This window comes from Canis lupus, chromosome 3, assembly GCF_011100685.1.
Source record: "Canis lupus familiaris isolate Mischka breed German Shepherd chromosome 3, alternate assembly UU_Cfam_GSD_1.0, whole genome shotgun sequence".
Taxonomy (NCBI): domain Eukaryota; kingdom Metazoa; phylum Chordata; class Mammalia; order Carnivora; family Canidae; genus Canis; species Canis lupus.
In genome coordinates, this window is record NC_049224.1 from 41,403,814 (window position 1) to 41,423,576 (window position 19,763).

General features: G+C 37.5%; 1 protein-coding gene across 16 annotated transcripts in view; it reads right to left on the reverse strand.

Annotated features, from left to right (window-relative positions):
- Nucleotides 1-19,763, reverse strand: part of MEF2A (myocyte enhancer factor 2A) — a 190,052-nt gene that overhangs the window by 30,679 nt on the left and 139,610 nt on the right. For 11 of the 16 annotated variants that reach the window (XR_005356926.1, XM_038532686.1, XM_038532680.1 and 8 more), the window contains 3 exons: nt 14,155-14,342; nt 5,968-5,991; nt 1,754-1,880 (listed from right to left, as the gene is read on the reverse strand). Coding sequence is in view for 15 of the 16 variants with exons in the window: in XM_038532686.1 (XP_038388614.1) it covers nt 1,754-1,880; nt 5,968-5,991; nt 14,155-14,342 (339 nt within the window). In the remaining variant the exon portion in view is untranslated. The remainder of the gene's footprint in view (nt 1-1,753; nt 1,881-5,967; nt 5,992-14,154; nt 14,343-19,763) is intronic. The other 5 variants (XM_038532683.1, XM_038532684.1, XM_038532685.1 and 2 more) reach the window with 3 other exon arrangements.

Here is a 19,763-nt window from a genome sequence, read left to right on the forward strand (position 1 = left end):
CTGTACAGAAAAAGGCAGGTGACACACTACAGAAGGATGAAAAAGGACATGTGTCTAAAAAGGGCAATGAAATACAGTAGAAATAATATGGTAAAATCAAGCCAAATACACGCTTGCAAAAGAGCACAGGGACCAGGTCAGGTTAGAGATGGAATGAGACTGAGGCCAAGGGCTGATGGTTTTGACAGAATTGAACTCCATCTTTATGTTTTGCTAATTCCTTCTGGACTTCAAAAAAAATAAGTTCTTGCTAATCCATCCAATAGCATTTCTAAAAACAAGCACAGTGGAACTTCCATGGCTATGGCTATGGCTACAGGAAAGCCTATCAGGAAGGGTTCAGGAAGCTGCTAGCAAATCAACACCAGGTGCAGCTCCTCACTGCGCCGCTGCTGCTTGCCTGCATGTCTGTACCATTGAGCTCTTTGCTCCTGCTCCCCCAGCTCAGAGTGCACGCTGCTTGCCTCGGCCACTCAGGTACATCCTGTCCCCCGAGCTGGTGTGAATTTGGAACAAAAACTCTGTCCCTGGCCTGCTGTCACTCAGAGAGCTGGTGATCAGTGCAAGGACACAGAATTTCTATGAATGTGTAATCTCTTGCTTTACTCTAGATTTGCACTTAATAGATTTGGACATTTTTTTATATTGATTGTTAGATAAGGTAGTGGCCATTTGCTCTCTTTTTTAACAAAACCTTTTAAACTTCTGTTTTAAATGAACTGAGTGGAATTAAAGTGACAATAAAATATAACAGTGGCCTTAGGGAGCTCCAGACAGCAATTTGAAAGCACCATGCTAGAGCATTTACCCTGAAGTCTAAAATTAGATGATTATTTTTTTTATTATAGTCTACTTATAAGAATCATGAGAGAGACTGAATGCCCTGCACTGTAGTCTGAATAACTGAAAAGGTATAATTTAACTATTTCCTTCTTCCTTTGAAGCATCACCCAAAAGGTCTTGGGCTCAGCTGGTGAGAAAGGCAAACCGCCCGCGCCAGCCTTCTCCCTCCCCTCAGAAAGGCTAATCTGAAAGAAACCTGCTGCACACCAGGACCCTCGGACACCCTGGATGGCTAAGAGTGCCCCTCCAACCACTCAGCAGTCATAACTCTGCCTCACAGACTCCTGAAATAGGGTATTTTAAAATAAAATGTCTACATAAACATTAACGAGTGAGAAGTTCCTCTCAGAAGTAAGGAGTGACTGGCTCTGAGGAGAAACAAGAAAGGTCCTGGTTTTGCTCCTGAGACACAAACAACAGAAACTAAAGGTGGTTACACAGAGGAAAACACACCCTGCGTGGCGCAGCTACACATCTGCCACATTCTGCAGGCCCGAGTTAAGGGGATTCTGTCTTTCCCCCCAGGGGGTCAACATGGCATAAGGAGAAAAACTTCTTATGCTTCAACAGCTGGGAGGAGTGGGATACTGTGTAATGAGAAGTGACAGAGAAAATGCCAAGCAGCATCTATCATCCTCTCTGGTTTGATGCACAGGCTGTAATTCTGGTAACAGCTACTTGTTTCTTTGTCTGGGCGGGGAGTAAAAGTTGATGCTGGGAATCATTCTACAATTAATGTATTTTTTTGTACATTTTTCAAAGCTAGCCTCTGTTTTTTAATACACCCAAATGTGGACCTAAAGAACTGGAAATAATTTATTTCAATATACTTAAAAAAAAAATCACAAAAGCACATGTTGATCACAAAACAAAGAACTAAAATCCACAGAAGGCCAGAGAGCAGGCTTACCAGTGTTGTAGGCGGTTGGCATGGCTGAGTACACGAGTCCCTGTGGAGGCAAGCTTGGGGTGGTCACAGACACGACTGGGGTAGCTAGAGGCTGAGTGGCTTGAGAACTGCTTATCCTCTGGGTATTCTGTGAGAGAGCAGGAAAAAAAAGTGTCATTATTTGAGTATTTATATTCAAACTTAGTATTTTAAAAATAACATTCAATTTAAAAGTGACATTTTTCACAGTTTTATGATGTGAATATCATTATTTCTTAAAGCAGTGATGATATGAAAAAAAAACTTAAAAATACTAATGGGAACAACTAAATATTTAATTTCAAGGGATATAGTTTTACATTAATTATTCATTTCCCTTTCATAGTGTTTATTGATGTCAAAGATATATCCTTAAAACAGAAACTTGCACCATAGGTGGTAACACTTTTATGTGTTACCATAAATGAGGACTTGGTAGTACTACAAATACTGCCAGGCTGCCCCAAATCAAACATCTAGGTTTTAGAGACTTGAGGATAGCGAAAAGTCATGTGTATACCGGGAATGTAAGTCGTCCATGAGTTTAGGCATCAAAACTACCTATATCTACAGCATTCACATGTTAACATGCTGTTAAGTCTTGGCTTAACCAAAGTACAGTTTGCTTTCAGATTTCTTCCCTGGGATCCTGCAGTTGAAACACACACATACACACCCTATGTGCCCCACCCTCATACTTGCTCAGCCTCCCCCACTGTCAACACCACCTACCCAGTGACCTATTTCTTGGCAGCAGGTTCAGATATGCATCCCTGCACAGTCTCCCAACTCTTCTGAGAGGCTTTGTGCAGAGAGCTTGTGACTAACGTACTTTTTGTAGGACTGTGAATGGAGCAGTATTAAATGCTTGCTGACCGAGTCCATCTATACAGTAATGAATCTACACTGGGAATGAATTTTTAAAAATCATCTATTGAATGATCAAGTTAGCTTAAGATGTCTACTCCTCTACATGCCAGGGGATGACAGCAGTTTCTTACCACAGTGGCTTCAGGGGACGCTCCAAAACCAAGATCAGAGGAAGAGAACAGACTCCATGATCCATGAGATCAGCACCCAAGAAAGCCAAAGCAGAACTACTCCAGGGTTTTTACATATATAATTATTTTTTAATGAAGAAGTTACAGCCTGAAAACTGACATTTGGGGGCCTAACCCATATCACTAAGAGTACAATTCAGTGCCCTTGAGATTATAAAGAATCAGAGTATGATTCAGTTTTCTCTCTCACCACTTCCAAAGGATAATCAGATGAAGGCCTTGTGCTAGATTTAGATACTTGAATGTTGATCATCTGATAAGGATCCAAATCTCAGTTTATTTCTTTTTAGTTTGTATTTTTCACTCAATCTTAAGTTTTCTTTCTTTCTTTTCTTTTCTTTTCTTTCTTTCTTCCTTTTCTCTTTCTTTCTTTCTTTCTTTCTTTCTTTCTTTCTTTCTTTCTTTCTTTCTTTCTTTCTTTCTTTCTTTCTTTCTTTTTTAAGATTTTATTTTTATTTATTCGTGAGAGACACAGGCAGAGGGAGAAGCAGGCTCCATGCAGGGAGCCTGACGTGGGACTCAATCCCGGGTCCCAAGGATTAGGCCCTGGGCTGAAGGCAGCGCTAAACTGCTGAGCCACCCAGGCTGCCCAACAATCTTAAGTTTCTATTTTAAATAAGAAAGACCATTTGGAATGTGGTTATAGCACCTGGGTTTTGTCCCAAATCCAGTACTTCGTAAACAGGGGGGAAATCAGTTCACCTCTCTGAACCTCTGTCTGTACAGCAGGAAGATCGTGTATCTTATCTGTGCTGCCTGCCTTGGAGGATTCCTGTGAAGCTCTAGTGAGCCAAAAGATGAGAAGTGCTTTGGAAACTCAAGTACTACACAAACGTATGATAGTATCCTTAAATGATTATCCCAAGAAACGCTCTGGCCCAAGATATCTATGTAACTGATGAGATAAATGTATTTATTACTTCTCATCCATATGTATGCCCCTGGAGCTACCATAAAGTTGTTTTAGAACAGCAAGGCTTCTCAAGGAATCTCCATGGCCTAGCCCTTCCCAGAAGAATTTTTAGTGTAGGTTCCAAGGCACCTGTTCTTCCTCTCTTTAGGTCAGAGCCATCCAGGCTTATATCTGAGAGTTCAAACCAATCTGAAAAACTTTCTAAATGCTAACAGATTGGGATTTTATTTTGGTGATCACAAAGCTTTGCATTAAAATTGATTAAGTTTCAGAGTTTGAATCAGCTTAAGTTTTAAAGAATATACATTGTTTTTTTTTTTTTTTTAATTTTTATTTATTTATGATAGTCACAGAGAGAGAGAGAGAGGCAGAGACACAGGCAGAGGGAGAAGCAGGCTCCATGCACCGGGAGCCTGACGTGGGAATCGATCCCGGGTCTCCAGGATCGCGCCCTGGGCCAAAGGCAGGCGCCAAACCGCTGCGCCACCCAGGGATCCCAAGAATATACATTGTTGATGGTTTTTGGTTATGTATTTATTTCATAATTATAAATATTTTTGATGTCTTCATCTTGTAGTTTTCAAAGATTTAGAAACGTACCTTTGAGACTCTGAATGGGGGATGAACTTTAAGTGGGTGGAGGTCAATGTATGATAACTGAAAATACACTTTCAGCATCAAGTTAATAATTTTAATGAATTTTTGAGGTAGACCTATACTTTGGACTTATCTATTCTAAGATTTGGTCACTGGAACCCCAAGAGTCAGACAGTAGGCAAAAGAACATAGCATGACACAGTTTGGCCTGGCTCTATCCATGCCAGGATTTCATCTCCATGGCAATCTCCTGGGATTACCTCAAGAAGGGGTGGTTTTGTGTGTGTGTGTGCATGCGCACGTGCTCATGTAATAGTGAATGCCAATATATAGGTTCCATGCATCAAAGCTTCTAATCTCACTGGCATTGATTTTTCTGAGTAAGAGACTTGAGAGACCACTAGAGGGCAACATATTGCAAGAGAATTGAAAGGAAGCATTCATGACAACTTCCTAAGGGTAAGTAGTCTGAGACGAATTATTTTATCTTGAATTATAAACTTCCATTTTCTAATCATTACTGTATCAGTAAGTAAAGTATTTCCCCAGAAGAAAGTGTAAATCTGCATGATATAATCCAACACTGCAATTAATGGCAGACTAGTATATTTTAGTTTACTAAATAAAAAACCACATCTAAAACTGTGAGTGATCACAAAGTTAAAGAATGATCTCTTATTTTAAGGACAGAGCACAGACAACCTTATCTAAAAAGACACAAACTGTGCAAAACACACCAGCATGCATATATTTATATATAGCAATAAAATATAAACAAAACCAATAGATGCCTTCCCCCCATGCTCTCATGCAATCTGAACCCTTGTCCATGCTACGAACTAAACATTTTCAAGCTTTTCCCCCTTAGAGTCACTAGTTAGCAACTGACTTTGAATTTATGTGATCATTTCTGTGAATTTTGAGCTTTAGTTCCCAAAAAAGAGATTAAATCAAAGTTACTTTTAGTCAGATTTTTTTTCTAGAAGAAAAGCCAATAGAAATTATTTGTTTTAGAAAAAAGGTAATAGCTACTTTTAGCAACAGAGTTATGTCCTGATAGAAAAAAGTAAATTTATGTATGTTAAATTACAGACATTCCTTTTAGCAAACAGGGAACCCCCTTATGGTTCAGATCGTCTCATGCAGTATGAAATAATTCCAACTCTGAAAAAGGTGACCTCACCAAAAATGATGTAATCTTTTTGAAAGAAAGAGAAATAACACAAGACCATGTGTTACAATCTGAGGAACTTTGAGGGTGAAGTCATTTTCTAAAAATATATTAATAATTTGGGGAACTATATAAGGTATTTTGTATCTTGCCTTAAAAAAAAATCTTTCATAAGTGTCTTGCAATCATTGACAGCTATTGTTTTTAAAAACTCTGTTCCAATGTTCCCTCCAACAAACAAAATGGGTCAAGATATACAATTATAAGTAGAAAAATAAGATGGACTCTTGTAGGGCCAGTAGATCAGTTCAGTTATTGAAAGTGCCTGGATAGTGTTTATTAACAGCAAGAAAAACTGTGTAACAAAGGGAACACTGGTTAGATAAATACATTTAATAGAATTAGTACTTTCTAGATCTTTTGCAACTCCCTTCAAGCAGAAACACACACTCACCAACTCCAATTCCTCTTCCTCCGACTGCACTCAGCATATGAGAGGGATACGAGAGTTACTAAGACTGTTGGTACTCAAAAATAAAATATTTCTTTAGAAAAACATGTCATTTGGACACTAGTGGTTGCCTGGAACCCTAAAGAGATGATTATATGCAACGAATACAAATATAAATTTTTTATAGTCTTGCCACGGGTAGTTGATTTCAGAAGATTCTTTAAATCCTCTCAGGTCAGGCTTTAAAGAAGCCCCTGTCCTAGCCTAGCCTAGTTCGCTCCTATGCTGGTCTCACCTGCACACCACCAGGCCCCTGCACCCATGTTTAAAAGGAGTTCCTAATCATACCCAGCTTATATCTGAAACCTTCAGAATACTTCATCCTCCCATCCCTAGCCCGCCTGGTCAAACACGTCCGTTATTTATCTCCTAGATGTGTGCTCTTCAGTCAGCAGGAATTATTTCCGACTGCAGCTAGCACAGTGTCATGAAACAAGAACTCAAATATTTATTAACAGTTTTAAATGATATAGCATTACTGGCAATCTATAGAAGGTGTTTTTATAAGCATCAATGATACAGGAAACCCCAATCTGAAAGCCAGTTTATCTGCACACAAACTATAAAATTGGGAGGCTGGTTATCTACTCTGAAAAACAATCACCTTGCCTACAATTGCTATTTCAAATGTGGGTAAAAGGCTCTTCAGTTGTTGAGTTCCAGAGACCTTCACAGGTCTCTACTAACAAGATACACATGGAAATACAATAGGTGCGTGCTGTGTAGTTTTCCCTTGAACCTGCAGGGACAAGGGTGTAAAATAGTTTATATGGCAAATTCTGACTCTTCTACAGAGATGCTTCATGATCTCTGAAACAAAGATCAGAGATAACCCTGACCAGCTGCTAAATGCCTAAATGCAGTTTTGTCCTTAAAGTCTTCAGTTTACTAATAATTCTTATCAATATATTTCTGACCCATAAATGAAACTTTCTGTAGTTTGTATTTCTGAAAGATAGTGGCAGATATTCCACATCCCATTCCTAAAGGGTGAGCCAAATGACTATCCTGAATGCCTAAATGGTTTTCTTTTGGGGTTGTTATACCTATATCAATTTTTAACTTTGTATCCTAAAAAAATTTTACCCTTAGAGAGCAGCTGCAAAGAGAGTATACTGTCACATACCACACTCCAGCACCACTCCACCAGTTGTACATCCCCAAAAAAACATGATACAATTGTCAAAACTAACAAAGTAACAGCAGTACCTAAAACTATAGGGGATCTCACTTAGCTTTCACCAGTCTTTGACCAACGTCCTTTTTCTGCTACAGGACCAGATCCTGTGTCCTACATGCTCTTACGTGTCATGTACCCTTCGTCTCTTCTAGTCTGTGACAGTTCCCTCCATCTTTCCTCATTTTTCATGACATTAATAACTTTGAAGAGTACTGGTTGGATATCTTATCCAATGTCCCATAATTCTTTTTAAAGATTTTATTTATTTATTCGAGAGAGAGAGAGTCCACGCACAAGCAGGGGGAGGGGGAGAAGCAGATTCCCTGCTGAGCAGGAGCCTGATGCAGGGCTCTGTCTCAGGACCCTGGGATCATGACCCACGCGGAAGGCAGATGCTTAATCAACTGAGCCACCCAGGAATCTGCCATAATTTGGGTCTTCTATTTTCTCAGTTAGATATGCAATGATTTCCTACAATTTTTTTTTTGTTTTCTCTATTTAGAGTTGAACGTTTCCAAAGTTATTGTGAGCTCCTTCCTCATCCTCTTCCATATCATCATGTCACAGACTTGAGATACAGTTACATTCACGTGTCACGGTCTATATTCTATCTTCAGTTCCTCTTGAATCCTCGTCGATTTTTAATTGCATATAGTAAAAACTAATCTTGGTATTGTACAGTCTTATGGGTTTTTAACAAAAGCACAGACTCGTATGTACATCCAAAAACACAGGATCACAGAATAGTTCCATCACCACAAAAATTCACCTCAAATTCCCTTTGTAGTCAACTCTTCTCTCCATCCCTGGCAAGCACTGATCTGTTTTGCGTTTTCCAGAATGAAATATAAATGGAATCGCATGCTATGTAGTCTTTTAGATCCAGTTTCTTTCACTTAGCAAAATTCATTTAAGATTCATCTGTACTGCTGTGAATAAATGGCTCATCCCTTTTTATTGCTGAGCAGTATTCCTTTGTCTGGATGTACCACAGTGTGTATATCGATTCATTCATCTGTTGGAAGGACATCTAGGATGCTCTCAGTTTTTGGCAACCATGAAAAAATACAGATTTCTGTATAAGCACAGTTTTAAATTCATTTGGGTAAATTCTTTAGGAGAGGTTGTATAACAAGTATATATTTAACTTTGTAAGAAGCTGATGATCTGTTTTCCAAAGTGGTATATGATTTTGCTTTCCAAGCATGAATATATGAGAGTTCTTATTGCTCTGCATCCTTGTCAGAACTTGGCATTTTAGTATCTTGGGGTTTTGTTTTGTTTGTAAAGTAGGCCAACACAGGGCTTGAACTCACTACTCTGAGATCAAGACCTGAGCTGAGATCAAGAGTCTGAAGCTTAACCAACTGAGCCACCCAGGCGCCCCTGGTTGAGTACAGCTGACACATAATGTTATATCAGTTTCAGGTGTGCAACACAGCAATTCAACAACTCTATACATTATGCTATGCTCACAAGTGTAGCTACCATCTGTCACCACATAAGGCTATCACAACACCACTGATTTTATTTTTTAAATCTTAGCCATTCTAACAGATATATCGTTGTATCATCCTGGATGCAAGTCCTTTCCCGGATGGATATGTGATTTGCAAGCAGTCCCGATCTGTAGGTTGTCTTTTTATTCTTTGGATAAGGACCTTTCACGGAGTAAAACTTTTTTGACAGTGAAACTATTCTGATAAGCATCAATGTATCAAAATTTTCTCTATCAATCATGTTTTTGATGTATTGTTTTTCCCAATGTTTTCTTCTAAAAGTTTCAGAGTTTTTGTATTTTATGTTTGAGTCTATAATTTTTGTAGGAGTTATATTTTGACATTTTATTTTTGCATATGGATGTTGAATTGCTTTACTGCATTTGTCAATAAACAACTGAATATATTTGTGTTGGTCTATTTTCTGGGCTCTCCATTTTGTCCATTGATCTATGTGCCCATCTTTTTGCCAGTACCTCTTTCATTCTTGATACTGATAACCTATGCCTTCTCTTTTAATTTGGTCAGCAGGGCTAGAAGTTTAGCAATCAAAACACTAGGCTGTGGTTTGATTGCTTTTCTCTGTTTTTCTGTTTTAAATTTCATTAATTTCTGCTCTTTCTTTTCTTCTGGTTACTCTGGGTTAAGTTTGCTCTTCTCTCTTGAGTTTAAGTAAAAGCTTAATGATTTGTTACCTTTCTCTTTTCTAGTATAAACATCTAATGCTGTAAGTTTCCTTCCCAATACTACTTTTGCTGGTCCCCCATATTTTGACAGGTTTTTTTTTTTGACGGAATATATATGTATATATTAATTATAATTTCTCCTGAGATTTCCTCTTTGACTTGTGGGTTATTTAAAAGTGTGTTAATTTTTCAATATATAAAGATTTTTCCTTTCTGTTATGGATTTCATTATGATCAGAGAATATACAATCTGCAGGATTTCAATTCTTTGAAATTTGTTGAGGGTTACTTTGTGACACAGGAAAGTGCTATCTTGGTGAATGTTCCAAGGGCTCTTAAGAAAAATGTTATGTTCTGCTGCTGTGAGATGTTCTAGAAACGTCTCTTAGGTCGAGCTGGTTGAGTATTGCTCAGGTTGTCTAGATCCTTACAGATTTTTCTGCCTACTTGTTCTGTCAATTACTGAGAAAAGAGTGTTTTAAGTTTCCAACTACGGTTGTGGATTTTCTATTTTACCTTTTAGTTCCATCGGTTTTTGGTGTATAAGTTTTGAAGGTCTGCTGTTAGGTGTGTATACATTAAAGATACTTATTTCTTGGGAAATGGACTGTGTGAAGTCCTTCTTTATCCTTGATGAAACTCCTCACTGTGAAGTCTACACTGTTTGAAATTAATATAGCTACAATAGTCTTCTTGTGGTTAATGTTTGCACTATATGTTTTCTGTATCTGTAAACCTATGCCTTTATATTTAAACTAGGGTTTCTGTATAGTATGATCTTCCTTTTCTTAATCTGACATTTTGTCTTTTAACTGTCTTAAAAGATCACATTCAGAGTGATTACTTGTATGGTTGGATTAAAATCTACAATCTTGCTAGCTATATTTATTTGTACCATCTGTTTTTATTTTTTCTCTTATATCTTGGGCTTTTTGAGCATTTTTTATAATTACATTTTATCTCCTCTACTGACTTTATACCTCTCTTTTTAAATTGTTTTCGGTAGTTGCACTAGGTTTCATAACATACTCATAACATAAGGTTAGAGTTCACCTTCAAATAGATATCACATTAGGTGTAGAGTAAGGACTTACAACACTGTATTTATAATTTGCCTGCCTTTTATTGTCATATTTTATTTTTACATGTGCTATAAGCACAAAATTCTTCCCACTATTTTTGCTTTAGAAAGCCAGCAATCTTTTAGAGCAATTAAGAAGAGAAAGATGCTCAGATTCTGGTTTCTAATACCTTTCCCAATAAAAAGGAACCACAGTTCCTTAGAGAAATGACTGATTCTAGGACTAGGGCAGAAAATATGTAAGATGAGTCTAGGGCATTTCGTAGTAACTGAAAAATTTAAAAATAACCTCCGCCAATTACTCCTCCCAAAAAAACCCCCAGAAAGATGACGTGCATGCAAGAGGCACAGGAACCAACTGAATAGTCCTCAATGGCTAACGCCGGAATATGAGCAGTAGAATAAAATAGTATTGATAGAATTATATATTAACAGAATTTAGTATTATAACCCCAAATATAAATGTCCATAACTCTGTATTAATATATTAGATAAATGAAAGCAAACAGGTTTCTTTACCTTTGCTGAAGAACTCCAAATAATTTATATAGATATTCTGCCCTCAAGGAGGGATAACCTAACTCCCGACTCCTTAAGTATGGACCTTGCAGAGGGACTTCTTTCCAAAGAGGACAGTATAGAAAGGAAGAAGCATAACTTTGCAGCAGAGAAACCCATGGAACACTACATCAGCAAGGTAACCAAGGTTAACATCAGTAATAATTACTCATAACAACAGTATCTATCTTTTGTGTGGTGTGATAAAACTGGTAATTTGCTTCTGTGGCCTTCCTTCCTAAAACCCATAACTCCAGTCTAATCATGAGAAAAACATGAGAATAAAATCCCAATTCAGTAATATTATACAAAACACCTGACCAGTACTTCTCAAAACTGTCTAGATGATTAAAGCAAGTAAAGTCTCAGAAACTATCACAGCCAAGAGAAGGAGTCTGAGGAGACATGGCTACTAATTGTAATGCTGTCCTAGATGGGATCCCAGAACAGAACAAGACATGTGGTTACAAATGAAAGAAATCTGAATAAAGTATGGACTTCTGTGAATAATGATGTATCAGTACTGACCCGTTAGTTCTAAGTTATGTACCATACTAATGTGAGATGTTAATAATCCGAGAAACTGGTGTGAAGCATTAGCAGAACTTTCTGATAATATATTTGTAATCTTTGTATAAATATAAAATTGTTCTAAAATAGAAGGCTTCTAAAATGTAGGGGGGAAACGAATTGTGCTTTATTTTCATTTATTTCATTTCGATTGTTTGTATAGATCCAAGTTTTTGCTGGCATCATAGCCCTTCTGCCAAATGATTTCCCCTAGTGTTTCTTGCAGAACAGGTCTTCCAGCAATAAACTCTCAAGATTTTTTGCTTGAGAAAGTTTTATTTCTCTGTCATTTCTGAAAGACATTTTTGCTGGATATAGAATTCTAGGTTGAGAAGTTTTTTTGTTTGTCTGTTTTGAATTCCAGCACTTTGTTACTCCATTGTTTGTAGCTTGCACAGTTTCTAGAGAGAAGTATAGTATAAATTCGTATCTTTCTTCTTTTTTTTCTCTGGCTGCCTTTAAGATTTTTACTTGTCTTTTGCTTTTAGCAGTCTGAATGTGTATTTATCCTACTTCTGTTATTTCTTCAAGTATTTGTCCTGCTCCTTCTCTCCTCTTTTTGGAATTCCAATGACAAATATGTTAAACCACCTGATAAAAGTCCACAGCTCTTGGAAACTTTGTTCTGCTTTTTTTTTTTTTTTTTTTGTTCTGCTTTTTATTTTCACTCTTCTTTCTCTTCATATTACAGTTTGGGTAACTCTACTGACCTATAGACCAAGAGGTCTTTCCTATTGCTAGGTCTTTAGTGCATGGTATGAGTTAAATTAGGAACTGCAGCTTCACTGCTGCAATCAATGGTCACCCTGAGTGCATCTACCATGGGCCTCAAATCCCTCCAGGAGGAAACAAGTGCTAGTTTGCCAGAGGTTGTTTGCTTTTTCCCCAGTGACTGCTCTACTGTCAGTCTGAAGCCTTCCCCTCTTGATGCTGTGCCCAGAGCTGTGGCTCCTTGGTCACCCTGTCATGCTTCTGGCATTGTTCCTGCTTTTCCACCATGGCTTTAGATATTTTTCCTTTTCCATTTCTTGAGATACAATGGGAGATCACCAATGCCCTAATGGTGACAGTTTTTGTTGTTCATCTCCTTACAGATTGAGGCTTCTAGTCCACAAGAGAGAAAGGGGAGAAGGGTCCAGGGAGAACGTTTTGTCCCTACTGTAGTGGGTGCTCTTCCCCTTTCCCAGCCATATACCACAGCAGAGACTTTTTCAGGACATTCCCTATCTCTTCTGTGAGCACCCAGTGGGGTTTGTGGAGAAAAAGCCTATAAAAGAACTGACTCCCGCTATGCTCCTGCCAGTGAACAGCTGGCCTCTGGCAATTCATCCATCATCTGAGCTTAACTCTTATTACCTGGGTCTTACTAGATAAGCTAGTGCTCGAATGTGTCCTCTGCCTGCAGTATGTGTCTCTCCCCTAGAGTCTGGGCCACTTGAATGCCATGAAATCTCAGCACTATAATCTACTCAAAGAGAACTGTGAACTCATCATTTATTCAACTCGTTTTCATTGTAAGGCTGGGGGCAACACAGTTTCCAGCTTTCTACTCCAAATGAAAAAGTACTTGTTTGTTTCTTGACTTAAAAAGTTTTGGTCCTGGCTCTCTTTTATATTACCTTGGATAAGTATTAACTTCTCCTTCAGTTTCCTCATCTCTACCTAGCCAAGGTTATAGTATAATTGACAATCAAATGCGACGATGCATATGAAGATGTTTGGGAATCTATAAAGCATTACACATACGAAGATTATCTAAAGCCTGATAACATCAACTTTCATTTAGGCAAAAAATCAAATAGTGGGTTTAGCAGCTGCACTGTAGAGAGAACACCTGGCATATCACATTGCATGTTAGTCAAGCTATGTGATACTAGGAATGGTTTTAAAACTTGCATACATAATCTAAGTTTTTTCTGTAAGAAGCTCAAGGGATAAACATATTCTCTTCTTCATAAACACAGGATTCAAAAGCCTATGAAGCTGCAATTATGAATACACTGCCAAGGAATTTGGGGGAAGACCTATATTCTTTATAGAATTAAATGGGAAGGTTACTGGAGAAGGAATAAACAAAGGAAAATGATTTGGAGAATAACTCATTCAGGTTTTGATGCGTTGTTCCCTATTCTACAATGGTTTTTTTTGGTATGCAGAATTTTCTAACGACTAATATAGCGTTTCTTCTACAGAAAAGCATATGTAATCGATTACCGAAAGTATGCAAAGTAGAGACAGAAAAATATTTAAGTCAGGTTTAATTTATCAATTTGGTGATGGAATTTCTGAGCTAAGATCCCAGCCTGATAAAATTAAGCCTAACAACCTCTCCTCTTTTAGCTTTAATTTTAAATAACCACTAAGCATATTAACATCCTGTTTCTCCATAATCAGATTTCTGTGTATTTAAAATGGATCTGTCTCTTCAAATGCTGACTTCAAATAGAAATACTCATTAAGAAAGGGTCTAGATTCTATGGAAGTACAGAAAATTCCAAAGAAAAATACAGACTGGCTGTATTTTAAAGAATGAAAATGAAGAAAAATTTAACATACCAGTGGAGGCATCATGCCCTTGCTTGTAGGAGGGATGACAACTCGAAGATCTGGTTTTCGACTATTCATTCCAAGATTGCCACCACCTGGAGGAGGGGGAGACTTTGTAGGCATAACTTTGCCTAAACTATTTGCACCAGTAGTTCCAATCAAATTTGGAGAAGCTCTTGAGTTTACAAATCCATTCCCTGGAAAAAGGAAGTATCATTCATTAACATGAAAACAGTCATTAAAACACTTTGGTACAAATATGAAACAAGTTTTCCCTAGTCCTAGTTTCAAGTAAATTTTGTAACAAAACTCAGTAGCTAACCATGTATCTTTAGGAATATTTTTTTTAAAAAGCAAAAATATCAACCCAATCTGAAATACACATAAAACTTAAGACTTATGCCACTACTTTCCAGTCTTACTGCTTGGAGCTACTGAGAGATACTTAAGACACAAGATCCAGGGCATCTCCTACTGGGGACCGAGATAATGGCGATATTATAAGAAACTGCCTGAGATTGGCCTATTCCTTCATTCCTGTGGCAACAGAGGCAACCCTCCTAGTCTGGGCCTGAAGGAGCTACCAGGGCAACTCCTTTACTGCAGCCTCTTCAGCACTCAGCTCTAATGCTTCATTTTCACCAAGTATTTCTTCCTTATTGCTCTACCTCTACCCACACTGTTTCTTTGGCTGCCAGTAAGGTCTTCATTAAGTATTTGTGGTCTGACTTTAATCATCTTAATTCCTGTTTTCAACTTTCTCTAAAAGAACAGTCTATAGGTTGTCGTGTATATTCTATAGCTGCAGTACTTCTGGGCGTCAGCTGGGCTAGGAGATCACCCCTATTTTCATGGATGCTGCCGTCCTTCTAGTCCTCCTCAGGTGTAGCAGTCATGTGGTTTGAGTGAGCGGACTCCACTTCAATTTATGACTGATGACAAACCCAAGCCAATCGGTACAGGCATTCTCCCTTCCCACATTGGACACAGGAATGTCCAATCGGATCCTAAGTAAAGCAGCTGTTACATGATGGTGAGGGAGGCTCTTGCATTCCTCCAAATACAACTGAGGAAGCATTTGATTCTCGACCATTTTGAGACTCAGAAGAAAGCCAGAATGAGGAAAAAGCTGACAGGGAAAGGAGAAATGCACCCTGAAAAGACTGTATGCCAAGAAGTAAAATGATGTGTCTCAAAGAATTGCAATGAGTTACTGACAAAAAACAATTATGTACTACATATTTTTCACTTTAAGAGCATTTGTACTGGGGTATCACAACATTTTAAATCTATGGAAGCTTCTTAAATGGAACAGAAATATTATTTAAAACAATCTGTATAGTAGTTGGTGGCTTATAAAACGCTTTTAGGAACAGTATTATAATGAATAGAGGCAACTGATCAATAGGAGAATCCTAAAATTTAAAAAATAGAACTAGAAAGAGAGGGATTAAGTACTTGAAGATAATCAGCTGAAGAAAATGGCTGCTTCAATATATCTGCTTCTAATATAGAGTTTGAAAAACATGTTATTTGGGTATATTATTTACATGAATAATTAAAAATGGATGTTTGACAATGTGATCTAATCAACTTTATGGATTCTAACCAGTATATTTCCAAAGGACAAAGCAAACAGTGGTGAGGTGTGACAATCAGGAACTGGCCTGCAACTCTTTGGTAGCTGCCGAACTGTCAGGATTCCACATAATCAGTTTTCCTCTTGCCCAACCTCACCTGACCCAACTCCTCCTGTTTTCTCTGAAATTTTTACCAAATGACCTACCAGTTTTAATTCATTTATGTGATTTAATTTTTTTTATGTGATTTAATTTTTGATGTGAGGACTGGTATTTCAGTTAACATTATGAGGCTATTTCCTGCATTCTGCTTCCATTATCTTGAAGCAGTATGTATTAAATCTGGGTTGAATCTCCTTTCCACACCTCAGAGAGCAATTCCTGCATTCTGTTAAGCTTCAGAAAGCAGTGCTTTTAAACAATCTCTTCACCAGGCTATCCCCTGTGGAGTAGAGCTCATCCACGCGTTGGGCAGGGGGAACTGCTAAGGCAAGTCATCTGAATATAAAATGCATATCAAATAATTTTTCAAAGATAGACTTAATAGAAACCAAAAAAAATGTTGGATTAACACTAATAAGTACAGATTAATATTTCTCTTATAAGGCACAAACATATGTTTGTAATTTCTTTGATTACATTTAGAAGATTTTTATTTACTTCATTTATACTCCAATCTGAAGGGTAAGGCAGTATTTCTTCTCAAGTACATTACATGATGATGCAAAGTTGATGCAGAAGAATGCCATTATCAAGAAGCTCTAATACTCCTTTCCCATGTGGAGTCTAGGATGCTTTTCAGCTACATAGAATACCATAGTAACCCAGAGTGAAGGGAATCTAAAAGCATGGTATTTTTTAGTGTGAAGTTGGGAGTCTGCAGCAGGTAATTATTACAGGATGCTGTAACTGTCTGGTGACTTGCCAGGCTGAAAGAGGATAACCTTATATGCACTATTTGTTATATTGTGGAGTGTAGTGATATACTATCTAATATACATACTTCTTACCTCCCATTCACTTTTTTTTTTAAAGATTTATTTATTTATTCATTCAGAGAAAGCGAGAGAGAGGCAGAGACACAGGCAGAGGGAGAAGCAGGCTCCATGCAGGAAGCCCGACGTGGGACTTGATCCCGGGTCTCCAGGATCACACCCCGGGCTGCAGGCGGCGCTAAACCACTGCGCCACCAGGGCTGCCCCCTCCCATTCATTTTTTATGACAGAAATATACTTTCAGTATCTCATCTTGCCATAGCCTACACATTTAAGAATTAAGTACTAACTGTAAATGAATAAACCCAATGTGATTATTATTAAAATGTATTTTCAGGTTTTAAGGTAAATTATGCCCTGACACAAACATGATAAAAATGCCCTTGAGCAAACTGCATACTGATGCATCCGGAAACCTAACAAAGGTAATCTCACTTATGGTCCTACAACTCTAAGGCAGATCATTCAATTTTATCAGTCTGGCTCATATTTCAGAATATTCTATCACCTGGAATAATGTATTCAAGTGGCTAGAAAGCTCTCCATGTCCTTAATACTACTCTTTTAGGGCTAAATTGTAGACAATGATGTCACTAATGTTTTATTACTATGCATCTTATTCAAAAGTTGAACTGACATGCAAAGGATTTTGAAAATCTCAAAGGATTCTGAAAAATCCGTCCAAAGCAAGGTTCAAGAATTGATTTTGTTATATTTGACAAGTTTTCATAAAATGTGACAAACTTTCAGCTGATTATTCAATATATTTAAAAAGTACATTTTAAAAGTCTGAACAATTATCTTTTGTGTATGAAATCAATGAGTTTCTAATGAAAAAAACCATGGTTTTTAAAATTATAGCTGATACATTTACTTGATTCAGTGGAAATTCTTGTATGACAGACAACATGGGTTCTGCATGTGTTATAATCCACAGCAGACAATGCTCATGAAATCCTATGCATCTCTTCCTGAGTAATGTATTCACCCTCTCAATCTATACCGTGTGCACAGCCCCAAAGAGTTTCTCCTCCTTCAGAAACTCCATGCACCCCCCTGGCTTTAACCATTGCCTCAATATGAGTCTTAAATCTGTGTCTCTCCTAATTTCTAGTCCACATGCAACCATCTCATCTGGTGTCTTTTCCCCACAGATACACCCGTCATCTCAAACAACCTGTTTTATTTTTTTTATTTTTTAAAAAATATTTTATTTATTTATTCATGAGACACACAGAGACAGAGAGAGAGGCAGAGACACAGGCAGAGGGAGAAGCAGGCTCCATTCAGGGAGCCTGACATGAGACCGATCCTGGGTCCCCAGGATCACACTCCGGGCTACAGGCAGTGCTAAACCGCTGCGCCACTGGGTCTGCCCCTCAAACAACCTGTTTTACACCCCTGCCACCCCTGTCACTCCCATCCGACTTCCATAGAGCTCTAGCTTTGTTACTTTATAATGTTTTTCATTTCTTCTATCTCTCTTTAGCTGATACTGCCTCTGCTACAATGCAAGCCCTTATATATTACTTTCACTCACCCCTAGACAATTTTAAGAGCTTCTTGAGTCCTTCTATTTCTAGTCCAGTGTATGTTATTCTTTCTCAGCATGTTTTTAAAAAGTGAAGTTGCTGGATATTGGAAACTTTATTTTATGCTTGATCTTTAAACACAGGCCCAAAGTTAAAAGGAGTTCCCAAAGTCATCTGAACTACAGTATTATCTAAGTATTAAATGTCAACTTTCAACAGAGAAATTTATCTAATATGCCTTATCAGATTGCCACTATGGAAGATGTATACAACTTACAGCATGTATAAAACTGGCAGGTTTTACTTGGACAATGACAGATTGAAAATAGTCATGTTTCAAGGAAACAAAAAATGACCATGTTTCAAGGAAAAACAAATGAATGCTCTAATTTACTAAAATAAAAATGTTATGCCTGTGGAAGTACCGTATCAGTATAGAAAGTTTAAGAACTAGAAAAAGAGAGGGAAAACTATTTCCACCATCCCAACAGAACTATGGATAAATCAGTTTGCGTTTCCCCTCCTTTTTATTTTCCATATGCATATTTTTTGCATACTTTCAAATCATAACTAAAAAGGAATTCAGTTGAAAATTTTTGTTTGCATAATTTTCATACTGTTGAATAGGTTTCTTCCTATTATTCACTACTATAAATAAAGCTGCAGTGAACCTTTGCATATTCTAGTTTTTTAGGAGAGATACTCAGGAATGAGATTGGTGGGCTCAGAGGCACAAACATTTTTATGACTACTGAAACATCTTGCCAAAATCTTTTCAGAAAGATTGTTCCTAATATACAATGCCATAAGCATACAGAAGATTATCAGTTTCCTCACACCTTTATCGGCTCTCCATGACACAACAGAAAGTGGTAATAGTTGCCAATTAGTGAGCTGTGGGTTTTTTTGCCATTAAAAAAAAAAAAAAATCTCCTGGTACACCCTTTCACTTTTTAAAATATTTGTTGGGTTTCTTTTTTGAAGTGTACACTTGGTACATTAAAAACCCATCTACTTATTAAATATTCCTCTACCTATGGCTTGTATTTTATCTTACATTTCCTGTAAAGAATGAGAAAATCTTTTATCTTTTATAAGACGACTGGGGAAAAGTGGTTGCAAACTCAGCAGCTTTAGCAGCTAAATGTGGAGGACCCAGAGCTTTTTAGCTTTCTACTCTGCCATCCTAGGCTTTTGTCAGCCAGTCTTCTTATACGGTCTTGTTTCATGATGTCAAGATGGGGCTGTACACCTAGCTGCCACATGCAGACAATAATGCCCAAAGAATCAAGTCTTTGCCCAAAGACTGCTACGTCTTTTTGTGAGTGTGAATATTGTGTGTGTATTTTTCTCTCTAGATTTCGGAATTAATAGTCTAACACCTATATAATGTACATTACATTCTCTTATAATTTTAAAAATGCCTCCACATTTGTGGCTTATAATTCCTTTATAAAATCAAATCTATTTATTTAAAACCTCATATTAATGTAGCACACGATACAAAACTG